This window comes from Myripristis murdjan, chromosome 22 (genome assembly GCF_902150065.1).
Source record: "Myripristis murdjan chromosome 22, fMyrMur1.1, whole genome shotgun sequence".
Taxonomy (NCBI): domain Eukaryota; kingdom Metazoa; phylum Chordata; class Actinopteri; order Holocentriformes; family Holocentridae; genus Myripristis; species Myripristis murdjan.
Genome location: NC_044001.1, coordinates 1373830 through 1387220, shown reverse-complemented (window position 1 = coordinate 1387220; position 13391 = coordinate 1373830). Strand labels below are relative to the sequence as shown.

At 45.6% G+C, this 13391-nt stretch overlaps 2 protein-coding genes across 3 annotated transcripts in view; both read right to left on the bottom strand.

The window, feature by feature from the left end:
- hectd1 (HECT domain containing 1) overlaps positions 1 to 7897 on the bottom strand; it is a 32174-nt gene extending 24277 nt beyond the window's left edge. Inside the window, exons 1-4 of the mRNA XM_030044827.1 lie at positions 7664 to 7897; positions 2515 to 2662; positions 1703 to 1852; positions 275 to 509 (exon numbers count right to left, since the gene is read on the bottom strand). Of these exons, the coding sequence (XP_029900687.1) occupies positions 275 to 509; positions 1703 to 1842 (375 nt within the window). The 5' untranslated portion in view covers positions 1843 to 1852; positions 2515 to 2662; positions 7664 to 7897. The remainder of the gene's footprint in view (positions 1 to 274; positions 510 to 1702; positions 1853 to 2514; positions 2663 to 7663) is intronic.
- Positions 7898 to 10603: 2706 nt separating this feature from the next.
- The window catches only part of heatr5a (HEAT repeat containing 5a), a 41865-nt gene continuing 39077 nt past the window's right edge, over positions 10604 to 13391 (bottom strand). For both annotated transcript variants that reach the window (XM_030044416.1, XM_030044417.1), the window contains one exon: positions 10604 to 12868. In XM_030044416.1, coding sequence (XP_029900276.1) covers positions 12715 to 12868 — 154 coding nt within the window. In that variant the 3' untranslated portion in view covers positions 10604 to 12714. The remainder of the gene's footprint in view (positions 12869 to 13391) is intronic.

Genomic DNA, 13391 nt, shown 5'->3' with positions numbered 1-13391 from the left:
CCAGTCTGAGCACCAGTCTGAAAACAACTATGATACTGAGTCTGATACTGAGTCTGATGACAGCTGATAGTGAGCTTGATGACAATATCAAACAGTGAAGCTGCTTCTGACATTTTGACAGACTGAAAGATTAAACCTTTAATAAAAATAAGTGTTGAACATAATTTCTTCTAACTCTGTGCTGTCCGCAGGAGACGACACAAAGATCTCATCTGCTGTGGCGCCCCCTGCTGACTGGTCCAAGCCCCCTGCGGCGCCCCCTGCTGGCTCGTACCTTGACGCACTGCTCGGCGAGGTCGCGACTCGTCCGGTTGTTGAGCTCCACCACCACCAGCCGGTTGCACAGCGCCTTGATGGCTCCGTCCACCCCCACGATCCTGCGGGTGCACTCGGCCGACACGTCCAGGTAGTAGGTGATGGCGCGCGCCGTGACCTCCAGCACGTTGTCGGGGGCGCTCTCGTCCAGGAAGATCTTACACAGAGCGGGCAGGAACGTCCGAGGAGGACAGCTGGAGGAGCGAGGGAGCAGAGAAGTGAGTCCTGACACGCCGCAGGTGAAATCTCCACCTTAACATTCAGCTCATTTCATGACTTGTTAGCTGGCAATGTGACTTCAGAGCAAACCGTCTTATTTTTTTTACAACTCTTGACAAATAGACTTTGTGCTCTGGACCGCCTCTGTGTGTGTGTTTGTGTGTGTGTGTGTGTGTGTGTTGGGGGGGTGGACCTGAACATTAACTTAAAAAAACGTTACTGAATAAGACAACTGTGATTTATGCTATTGCTGGATCAATAATTAAAGCTCTGATTTGAGCAATTTGTTGTTTATATCGGTTGGCAGAGCGCTGCAGCTGAAACAGGAGAATTTATGATCCGTGCATCAAATGATTTGTTAAAGCTCGATAAACGACACCTGGCTTTGTTGAATCCTCAGTTCTGATTGGCCAAGTCAAGTCATCCTGATGATCTGGTTAATAAACTGTATCATCCCATGATATAAATCATCATATCGCACAGCCCTAATAGAGATACACTCATATGGACATACAGTATTTCCCCAATTAATCGCCCGGGCGTTTAATATGCAAAATCAACTTGGACCCCGGGCGTTTAAAAGAACCAGGCGGCTCTTCGCTGCAGGCCTTTATTTATTTTTGCACAGACCTGCACCAGGCCATTATTGTGATGACAGTTACTGTCCAACAGATTTACAGTCTGTCGATTTAAGATTACAGTGCACCCTTTTTTTCTAACGTTAGCTAGCGCTCTTATTTTGACAGAAAACGGAAGTGCAGCACAGTTATTGTGCGGCTAACCGTTTATTTCTGCAAAAATAAGGTGAATAGCCTTATTTTGGGTTGCCTCAATATAATGCAAATAATCGCCCCGGCGATTATTCGGGTGGGCGTTTAATACGCAAAATGGGTGCAGACCCCAGGCGTTTAAAAGAACCAGGCAGCTATTTGCGGCCAGGCGATTAATTGGGGAAATGCGGTAGTTTATTTAAAAAAACAAAACAAACGGATAACTAAATTTGCAGACACATACATGTTGTCTTCAGTGGAGGTCAACAGAAACATGCGGAGGAAACACAAGGGCAACACACACACACACACACACACACACACACACACAGCTCGTGTCGCCACAGAAACACAAAGTGGCCTCTAATCTCCCAGCAGCCCCTGCGTCTCAGACTCACGTCTCGAAGCAGCGGTCCACGTTGTCGGACATGAGCAGCAGCATGCAGAGCTGCTCCAGGGCGATCAGCTGCATGTCGCGCTCGTCGCCCTGACCCATCTGCAGCCACTCCAGCAGGGTGTCTGGGTCCACGTCCGCCATGATGGCTAGCCTGCAGGGACAAAAAGCACAAGTCACACACTGATCATTTCAACATCTGTACATTATATGAATTACTTTACACAATAGACTGTGATGTTTTTATATATACATAATGTCCACTTTTTACATCACAGAATGATCATTTATAACCTTAAATAATCTGTGTATTAGTTTTCAATTGGCTGATTAATAATTTCATGTGCAAATGCTGGTTACAGGTTAGCAGAGCCCTGACAGGTCTTAAATTTGCTTCCTTTATCAGATGGACCAAAAAAAAAAAAATCATTTTATGGATGAAAAAAAAAACAAACAAACAGAAAAGCACATAAATCTTAGCATTTATGCAGCAGCACGTTTAGTCCAAAATATTGCTTGATCATTAAAACTACAACTGACTCATTTTAAACAACAAAATAAAAACACTTCAGAGGAACATTTTAATGGTGCTGTGTCTTGACCTTTGACCTGTGCTTCAGGTTTATTGTGCTGTTTACTTCACTGGCAGAGTGTCTGCAGGAAAACACCTGCCTGATCAATCAGACAGAAATATGACGTTTCAGATCCGCTCAGCATTACCGTCCCTGCAGCTCCAACACTCACATGGAAAGACCTCAAGTGTGAATGTAAAGGAAACGCCGTGCGGTGACATCACAACATCATGTGACCCCTCACCTTGGCTTCCCGTTGGCTACCCGGTCTGGCTCAGCGCCCAATCACTGCTCAGGAAGCTGCTGCTGTTTGGGACTCATCCAACCAACTGGACGGACAGGAAGCAGTCGCTCTCGCTCACTGGGGTTTCTGGGACATGTAGTCTCTTCACCTGGACACACAGAGAGAGAGAGAGAGAGAGAGAGGAGGAGCGACGTCTGAATTAATGAACCTGAGAGACGAAAACAACACCTGACAGCTGCTTCGGGGTTCTGACGTGTCCCAAACCAATACCAATAATCACATCACATCAGATCAATCGGCTGCAAAAACCTACGATCAAACTCCGATCAAGATCATTTCCCTCTTCTGCATCATTTGAGGGTTTTTTTGGCAGCGGTTTGCAATTTGGTACAAAGGAAAAGAGGCACAGATCAACAGGCCTCTGTTATTATTTCTATTAGTTCTGAGATTGGAGAGGAAACAGATTCACTCTTTTTTGGGATTTTTTTTTTTTTTTAAACGAACGCCATGATGTCCCTGAATGGTTATTTTCATTTTATTTGAGGTGAAGAAATCCCTGCCGCTTAGATTCCGATATAAGTATGACATGTTTAAAAAAGCAAAAAAAAAAAAAAAAAAGTGAGCACAGCAATATCCAATCACCATCCTTACAAAACCATGACACACATCAAAGTATCAGGAATGATCCTATAATGTTGGCACATCGCTCTCAACTCCCATCCCCAACGTCTCCGGTATCTACATACTCATGTATTTATGGTTTGTCATAGTTGCATAGATTAAGGTTCTGGTTATTCAATCATGTTTTTGACGACTCCAACCTAAATCAAATTTCCCTTCTGGAGTATTAAAGATTTACTTCAGTGTGTTTCTCCCTGCTGGTCAAAGCGGCAGCCGGGGACGTGAGAACTAAGCGCAGAGTTTCCCTGGACAGACGAGCAGCAGGATGAAGCCGCTTGTTTCTGGGTGGCAGACGGACAGATGGGACTGAGGCAGCAGCTCGCCTCCTTTCAGACTCCCACCGCCGCCTCACGTCCACACAGTCTGGCACATGAAAAGCCTCGCAGGGGAAAAAAATGCCTCCGACTCTGATGTGGCTTTCTGTCTCAGGAGCGTTTTAATCCCAGCCTCGCTGCGTTTTTCTTTTTTTCCCCTCTTTTTCAACAGGAGGACACAAACCTGCAGATATGCAAATGTAAACGGCTCGATATGCAAAGCAAACCATCGAGGCTATTTATACTGTTTTACTGCTGCAGCGTCAGTCTGCCAGTGCAACAGAATTAACAGCTCTACGTGATTATAATAACAGTTTTACTATAGTTAACCCTTTCAGACCTGAGCTGATCTACTTGATTTCTTTCAAAAGACAAAAGGCGATGACCAAACTAGCAAAAAATGACCTGAGAATTTGCAAGAAGTTTGTAAAACGTTAGAAGAAAAAAAAAACAAAAATTGTTAAAAATGGATTTTAAAAAAAATTACAATGAACAGAAAGTTATAAAAAGATTGTGTAAAAAAAAAAATCTCTTTATATAGTTTTTAAAGCTTGTGTTGTATTTATATTTTTACTGTATATTTAGTATATTTAAAATTAAATTGCAAGAAAATTGCTGTGAAATTTTCCAAGAAGATTACCAAAAAAAAATAAATAAATAAATAAATAAATAAATAAAAATCCCATACACACACAGCAGGAGGTTTTTAGAGCTTTGTGAGTTTGTTCCCCTTGTAGTTTTTTTAGTAACTGTTGAAGTACTTTGAGAAGAAGAACTGAGTGTGTAGAGTACTGAGGCACTCGGCTGTATTTTTAGAACTGTGTAAATTGCATGTTTTGCTTGTTTTGGACTCAGTGACTCATTTGTTTTTGTCTGAATCTTCACATGCTGCTCTTCATCCTGGACAGGACTCCCCTCTCAAAAACACTTAATTTAAATCAAACTATACTGGTAAAATAAAAGATTTAAAAAAGTAAATTCATGAATAAACATGCCAGTAAACACCACACACACACACACACACACACACACTCCAGCTCTCCGAAGTTCAAGCTCAGCCCAGAACTCAGCCTAATCTAACCCGGCTTACGCCCCACCAAGCTGAAAAAAGCTTTTTCCACTCAAACAGAAACTGTGACATTTTGTTAAAGCTGACAAAACGACACAAAGCTCTCTAACCCCTGGATTTTCCCTTTAATTCTCTTTTAAGTAGCTTTAAGAAGTTACATCACAATTATACTAAATGACATGACATACACAAATCGAGAGTTTATATGAAGTTTTGTGGCTTTAAAAACAAAGCTCAGACATGCAGCAGGCATCTATAAAGAGGAAGCCGCTGGTTAAAAGGGTTAAAGAACAGGTTATGTTAATCGTGTTGACAACCTCTCTGTATGTTACTGCTCATTCACTCTCTACTTTTTATTAACCTCATTTAACTGAGTGACCGTCCCGTTTCTACTCCATTATTCAGTCTCAATTTGTTCACAAACTTCTGCAGGCGGATGGATTTGAATCCCACTAACCGACCAGCAGCAGCTGGGACAGTTTCCAGTCGACTCGGCGGCTGCTGCTGCTGCCAGTTTGCAGACCACCTCAGCAACTTTATCAAACGACAAAAACATCAGTCAGTGACGACACTTCCTGCCCAGTCTGTCAACAAATGTAAGAGAATCTCTTCATCACCAAGAAGTCACTTAAAAACCATCTGGACCAACGAGTCGGTGAAGCCGGGCTGATTCTAACAAAGAGACCAGGGCTCCTTCAATTAATTCAATTAAACTTGAATCCAAAAAACATCTTCCCTCTCAGAACGGCTTCAGCTACAACACTGCCCCGCTTCGACTCTCTTCACTTTGAATTCATCTAAAGAAAAAAATGTCGAAAGCGGCATCTCAAACTTTCTCAACCATGTTCTGCTGTTAGCCAGCGTCGGCTAACAGGCTGTGATCTCTCCGGCTCTGGCGCAGCTTGATGACATCAACATCGTTTGTCCCGCCTTACACCTGCTCTGATTGGCCGGTGAGTTTTTCCATCCAAGAAGTCACAGTGGAGTTGGGCATCAGCAGCTGCTCCGGGTCACTCCAAACTGATTAAGATGAAGTTGAGCTTTCTGGTGTGCGAGCAGGCAGGTGAAGTCCTGCTGCTTCAGTCACATCTGGCTTCCTGTTCAGCAGGAAACGCAGCACCTGAACTTCACAGGTCACGTTTCTGTGTTCAGGTGAAGTGGGTGAAGTAAATGTGCATGGTGTTGCTGCAACATGTCGCGGACATCAGACGGCTGCAGCTCAGAGGGCTTGAGGCTGAGAACCGTCACCTGACTTTCCTTCTTGACATGTGAACTTGAAGAGTTTCTGCAGTTCATTTTTTCTCGCCAAGCGTCAGAATTTGTGACTCTGCAGCATCTCTGGAATGCACGAGGAGCTCAGCGGAGCCGGGCTGGGCTGCAGGGCGGCACACAGGCAGTCTTGTGGGTCCGGGCTAAGTTGATTAGGGCTAATTTGAAGCCGGACAGACGGTCAGTCAGTCAGTCTGTCTGTCTGTCTGCTCGGCTATAAACAGGCTTTGGGGAGACAGATCCTCTTATCAACAGATTAATCACAACCTGCATCCTGCGCCTCTGCTCCTGGCCCGGGCAGTGCTGCGCTCCGGCCAGCCGGCGGGCCCGAGGGCTCGGCTTTCACCCCCCCTTCAGGCCTCCGAGCGGTGTCCTGTGTCCACTTTCTGAATCCAGATCGAGGTCAGCGATCAGCAGCAAAACAAGCTTTCCTCAGGACTCAATCTGAGCCGCTGCCCCCACTTCTTCCTTTTAAGTCCATTCACACTCTGGAGCTCATTGTCGCCACAGAACAATGTCTGTCATTTCACAACACCGGGGCAACATTTCTCAAACAAACACAAACTCAATCACAAGGCCCCTCACACACCAGTGACTCAATCATTTCTGACTGGGAATAAAAAAGGTTCCCAACAGAAAGATTTTCCACTTGGCAGATGTTTTATCTGAAGGGCCTCACAAGTGGAGCTGAACGGTTTATTATTGTTTGTTGTCTAAATATGAACGTGCATGATATTAATATCTCAAAAGGAAACAATATGACAATATCAAATTTAGGGTTAGGGTTTAGCCAAAGACAGTGATTCGTCTGTTCAAAAAATATTTTGTGAAGTAACATTTCATATCAATGTGCCCCCACAGTCATGCTGTATATCATATTACTGTCAAGATATGTCATAAATATTGAGGTATGAAAATGTGCCATGACTACAAATATTTTAACAGTACTGGGGGGAAAAAAAAAACTGTAGGCACTGGTGAAGAAAACTCCTGAGAGTGGGCTCAGGCTGATCCAGTGTTAGAAAGTAGGCCAGTCTGTGTAAATTACATGGTTCAGCCATATCTGACAAAGGTGGCTGTGTGTCCCCAAGTTTCATCATCTTCTAACAGCACAAGCAGCCTGGCTCTTTCATCATTTCTCTCTCTCTCACACACACACACACACACACACACACACACACACACACCAAAAGAGGATATCACAGACGTGGAGCTGGCTAGCTGGCTGGCTAACTCGGTGCTGAGCCTTAATGGCTCCTGAGTGATCCGGAGTTGTTGCCAGTTTCCAGGCTTTAGCTGACTGCAGTTTAAACTTGCTAACGCTAGCTAGCACGTTTGGTCCTGACAGGCCGGTAAAATCACCACAAGCAGCCAGGAAATCCCCCACACTGCTAACCAGGAACCCGAGAGGCCTGGAAACGGCTGTTTGTTGGTTTGTTATCCAACACAGATGAGAAAAAAAACCACCAAGCAGCCAAACCCGGAGAGCTGAGCTAGCATTAGCCGGCTTGCTGACGTTAGCACCACGCTAGCTACCCTGAAACACAGCAGCTGGCTCCTTTATTTCACTTCAACACGCGTTATTTCTCCTGGGTGGAAAACGCCGCGGTGAGGGGAAGCCTCGCCGTGAAACACGGAGCCTCCACCCGCATTTTTTCACCAAATGCCTCTCAGCGAGAGACGGCCGCGGCCTGCGACCTGGAGACGGAACCGCGGGGCTCGAGTTCCAGGAGAGCCGGAGGCCGCGCCGCAGCCGCCGGCCGCGCACCGCGGGAGACCCCGGCCCTGCTCGGCTTACCTGCGGATCAACACTCACCGTTTTTTCGGCTCACGGGCGAAGAAGTCAAACTAAACGATGGTCTTCTGGGTCCGACGTGACGCGGAGAGCCGAGCCGAGTGTATCGTTGTCGGTGGGGGGGATTAAAGCGTTCCCATTTCTTTTAAACGGGTCTGAAAGGTCAGAGTGGAGGCGAGGCGACAAACAGCGACTGAAATGGAGAGCCGAGCGGACTGCCTCTGCCGCGTTCACGGACCGCCCGGAGCTCCGAGCTGTGGGAGGGGGCGACACAAAACACACCCGTGCGATAAAACTTTCTACTTTTTTTCCCCCCCGAGTCAGCAGGTTACAGTGAGGCGAGATGTGCTCTTGTTTTTTTTTTTGTTTGTTTGTTTTTTTTTTGTTTTTCCGTTTAATTAGTTTATGTGATATGTAAGCGTTTAGAGAAGAGATCAGGCAGAGGAACAACTGATATTCACTCCGAGGTCATAACTAATCCTATCAGACAGCTCCGTGCCCTGCCAGCTGGTTAATGACATGTATAGATTAATATCTTGTTGAATTTATTGGAGACGTTCTTATTGATTGTAGAACAACATCAGCAACAACACTGAAAATACTTACAGGCATATTTTTTTGTTTTAGGAAATTTTCTGAAGTATTAATGTTTACAAAAGTTCACAGTTAATAAGAAGCGATTTTATGTTTTGCATTTTTTTTTTCCTCTTTACTGTACCAAAATGAACTGAACCGTGATTTCAAAACCGAGGCACGAACCGAACCGTGATTTATTCATTTAATTCATATATACAAACATATACATTTCATTTATTTGTATGAATTTTTCCTGTATGAATCTCATTCACTAGAATGATAACAACATCCCATCTGTCATCAGTCACTTTGCTCCACTGTTTCCCTGAAATGTGGCTGACATCAGCAGTTTTGGTGATCAATGACATTTCCTAAATACCAATATTTGTACTAAATGAAAATATATGATGATCCATCACGCGGCCGTCAGTTTGCTGATCTGTTTCCCTTGAACGCCACGTGTCGTCCTCAGGTATCAGGGAATAATCACAAGTTTCCAGCTCTTATTGATACTCTTATTGATCTTATTGATCACGCTGTTGGCTCGTTGAGCTGAGCCTGTCGTCATAATGGCGATGTTTCCGACAGCGCCTGAAGGCAGCATCCCGGTGCCAGGCAGCGCCCTGCGGCGGCCGGCAGGCGGCGCTGCTGTCCGGCCAGGTGAGAGGCACACACACTTCATCTGAACTTTTAACGTTTTATAACTTCGTGCTTTATGTCACACAGCTTTTCAAAATAAAGTTTACAAAAACATTCACTATAAAACACAATGCGGCAGAAAATGAATGTATGGAATATTTAAAGCTCTAAATTAATTTTTAATGTGTGTGTGTGTGTGTGTGTGTGTGTGTGTGTGTCAGTTCACTTCACTTCAGTTTGTCCAATTCATGTTTACTTTTTAATTTTTTTCCAGCTCTCAGTGGAGTTTAATGTGATTTTAAAAGAACAGCACCAACATAAAAACACACTACAAAGCTGAATGTGACCTCCCACAATATAAATTGTGGAAGTAATTCTGAAATACCACACTGTCTAAGCTAATAAAAGTTAATGTATCTCACAATGATTAGAAAACAATCAGCACGGGTTAAGAAATGATCATAAATTCAAGTTTGTGTGTTAAAAATACTTTCTAAAAATTTCAGCTTAGCTCAGGCCTGTTTTTAATTGTCTAGACTTGCCCAGACATGATTCCATTGTTTCTGATGTAATCAAGATGTAATCAAGGATGACACTATTGTTTTTGATGCCAAAATAGAACCAAATAAAGAAATAGAGAGGGCTGGCCCACAGGAGTTGGGAGGGGCCTTAGAACAGTATAGAAACAGGTGTGCAGGCCAGGTAAGAGTCAGTCTTCCCTGGGGACTGACTCATTGTTTCTGTTGAAGATCTTGAATGGAAATAAACCTGCCTGACTCTTGACCATCATTTTAAAGTCTCCTGATCTGATTTTTCTGGTGTTTTTGGTCCCAACTCTGAGGGGTTTTTCTGATTCAGTCTGGCCTGATTGGGGACAGCTGCTGCCACATCAAATTCACAACTGCAGGAATATTTAGCCTTAAAACATCAGCAGTGCCACTTTAAACGCTGCAGTTCCACTGAGAAACCTCTGAAGTTTCTTATTAAACGGTTCAGTTATCAGTCAGATCATCAAAGCTTCTCTTTTAATTGCAGTCATAATCTCATGAAGCTTCTATGTGAAGAGTATTTTTATTAAAAATTTCACTCATTTTTGTGGTGAGTTATTTGATCATTTGTCTTTTTGTTGAAAGTTACACAGGAGATGAAGTCACTTCACTAAACCTTTACAGAAAAACAGTTTATCTGCCATCAAAGAGAAATAAAAGATAACGGTGAAATTTAATCCGTTACTCATTAAATTCTAATTAAAGATGATGTATTTCCGGGGGGCTGCTCACAAACCTGTCGTTTCATTGGTTTGGTGTTTTATTCCCACCTGCTGGTACAGTGTGATGTCACACAATCAGTTTTCCAGAGACGGGATTTTCATATTAAAGTACGGCATCCTGTAACGAGCGTCACCTTGATGTGCTGAACAGCCGGCTGGACGCTCAGGTGTGCAGAGGAAGGTTCCTCTACCTGCAGACGTCCTGTGTGTCGGCCTCACCACGGAGGACATTTACACTCTCTGAAACACACACACACTGCCTGCTGCCTGCCAGAATCATAGCAATAATAATAAATAATGATAATGATAATGATAATGATAAGAATAATAATAATAATAATAATAATAATTTAACTTAATTAATACTTTAGAAAAAAAAAAGCATGGCTCTTTGATTGTGACATGACAGTTACTAAGTTTTTTGTTTTTGTAATGATCACTTGTTCAGTTTCTGTCAGAGACTTGAACACGGACACTGAGGGAGTCGGAGTGACTTTATTCCTGCATGAGAACACAGATCATCAGTACATTCTGGAAGCACCGCAGCCTGTCCAATCAAACAGGAGCTGCTGCATCATGTGACCTCGGCCACGGTAAACTAAAGTGCTGCTCAGAGCTAAATTGTCCTTTACAGGCTACCATACTGCCATTAACAACAAGAGACGTCTTCGGGTCAGTCGACCTGTTAGCACGGTTATGTGATTTGTCAGCTGTCAGATTGTGAATCTACATTCTACTACAAAATAAAAGTCCTCTTTACTGTTTCCTAGCTCTTCACTCTGGGGTCAGGTAACCTGTGACCTCTGTTTCATGTTGTTGATGTAGGAACTGAAGCTTATCGTGCTGTTGACTTCAGGGGAGTCAGTCTGCAGCGAACAGACTCAAAAGAAAAAAAAAAAAAAAAAAAACTCGGTCCTGTTTGTGTTTTGATTGCAGCTTCCTGAAGTTTTCCTCCTGTGACGTTCACTTCAGGCTAAAACCTTATTTACTCGAGTCGTGTACAAAAATATCCTCAGACACACTTTGTGCAACACACTTTTCCTCAGGAAATCTGCAGCAGACAGTTCAGGGAAGGGTTTCACCTGGGATGCTTTAATGAACGGGGCCCCTTCAGCTTGTTTTGTCATGCCTGCCGTGCCAGGTGGGTGGAGCTCATCGTGCCAGATGAGCTGACAGCCACAGAAAAAAAAAAAAAAAAAAACACTAGAGTGATCTCCCACCACGTCCACACAGATACAGCTGCTTCTGAAAACACAACTTTATTTATCTGTTAAAAAAAAAAAAAAACAAGAGCCAATCAGCTTCCAGATGTCTCAACGACGCCCCCAAACCTTCAGCCAACAGGAAGTGGGCTGATGAGGGGGCGGAGCTCCTGCTGAACGTCACGTGACATTCAGGAGTTGTTGAAGTTGAGAAGAAGTGCTGGACCAACATGGCGGCTCTGTGAGGTTGAAAGATTTAAAAAAAAAAAAAAAGAAGAAGAAGAAGGTCTGTTTTATTCATTCTGTCATCGTGCGTGGCAAACTCCACCCATGTGGCACCGCAGAGACGTGAAACAAACGCTCCACGTTCACTGTGGGGAGGTTCATCGCTCGTCGTTTGGTTTAATGGTTAATAGCACTGAAGACTTGGGGTTATTTGGTTATGTGTGGTTTCTCCGCGAGGCGTTCACATGCTCGGGATTTCTCTAAACTGACCTCCAAACACAACCTGACGCACAGCAGAGAAATACCGTCACACACACACCAACACACACACACACACACACACACTGAAACTGACAGAACAGCTACACAGGAAGGGGCTCCTCCCAAAACGCTCGGCGAACACAACGCAGCCGAGCCTCCAGCCAATCAGCAACGAGACCCGACACAAAAACAACCGCCTGGTTTTTCTCCGCTGTGAGACAGAATCAGCGGTGAACGCTACAGCTGTTGCCGTGACAACGGGAGACACCGGGACACCCTGTGAACTGCAGGCTCACAGCAGCCGACGCCGGATCTACCTGTTCAGCTTCTCGGAGCTGAGCGTCCTGCTGGGAGCCGAGCCGCGACTCTGCCGCCGCGTCGGAGGAGGAGGGACGAAAAAAAACACCAGCGGATTGGCTCTGTGGGACAGGAAGACGAGAGGACGCGGCGTCACTTCAGCTCGCTCTCCTCCGACACGGCGGCAGCAGCTCACAGCCCCGGAAACCACCTGGACCCCGACAACGCCCACCTCAAAACACCCGAAATATGCTGAAGTGGGGCAGGTGTTCCCCAGGTGTGTCCCCAGGTGTGTCCCCAGGTGTGTCCCACGTGTCCCCCAGGTGTGTCCCCCAAGTGTGTCCCCAGGTATGTCCCAGGTGTGTCTCAGGTGTGTCCCAGGTGTTCCCCAGGTGTGTCTCAGGTGTGTGCCCGGTGTCCCCCAGGTGTGTCCCAGGTGTGTCCCCAGGTGTCCCCCAGGTGTGTCCCCAGGTGTGTCCCCAGGTGTGTCCCCAGGTGTGTCCCCAGGTGTGTCCCCAGGTGTCCCCCAGGTGTGCCCCAGGTGTATCCCCAGGTGTCCCCCAGGTGTGCCCCAGGTGTCCCCCAGGTGTGCCCCAGGTGTGTCACAGGAAGTTGGTTTTGAGCGTGATGCTGGGCGAGGACTTGCTGCTGGCGGTCGGCGTGTTGGAGCTGCTTTTGGCGCTCAGACTCTCCTGGTTTCCTCTGACGGCGGCTTCCAGACGCGCCTTCAGGTGAGGAGACGACGCCATCAGAGACCTGAGGGGGGAGAGCGGAGTCTACTGAGCTCTACTGTCCTCTACTGAGCTCTACTGTCCTCTACTGTCCTCTACTGTCCTCTACTGAGCTCTACTGTCCTCTACTGAGCTCTACTGTCCTCTACTGTCCTCTACTGTCCTCTACTGAGCTCTACTGTCCTCTATTGAGCTCTACTGTCCTCTACTGTCCTCTACTGTCCTCTACTGAGCTCTACTGTCCTCTACTGAGCTCTACTGTCCTCTACTGTCCTCTACTGTCCTCTACTGAGCTCTACTGTCCTCTACTGAGCTCTACTGTCCTCTACTGGCCTCTACTGTCCTCTACTGAGCTCTACTGTCCTCTACTGTCCTCTACTGTCCTCCACTGTCCTCTACTGTCTTCCACTGAGCTCTACTGTCCTCTACTGAGCTCTACTGACCTCCACTGAGCTCTACTGTCCTCTACTGTCCTCCACCGAGCTCTACTGTCCTCTACTGTCCTCCACCGAGCTCTACTGTCCTCTACTGTCCTCTACTGAGCTCTA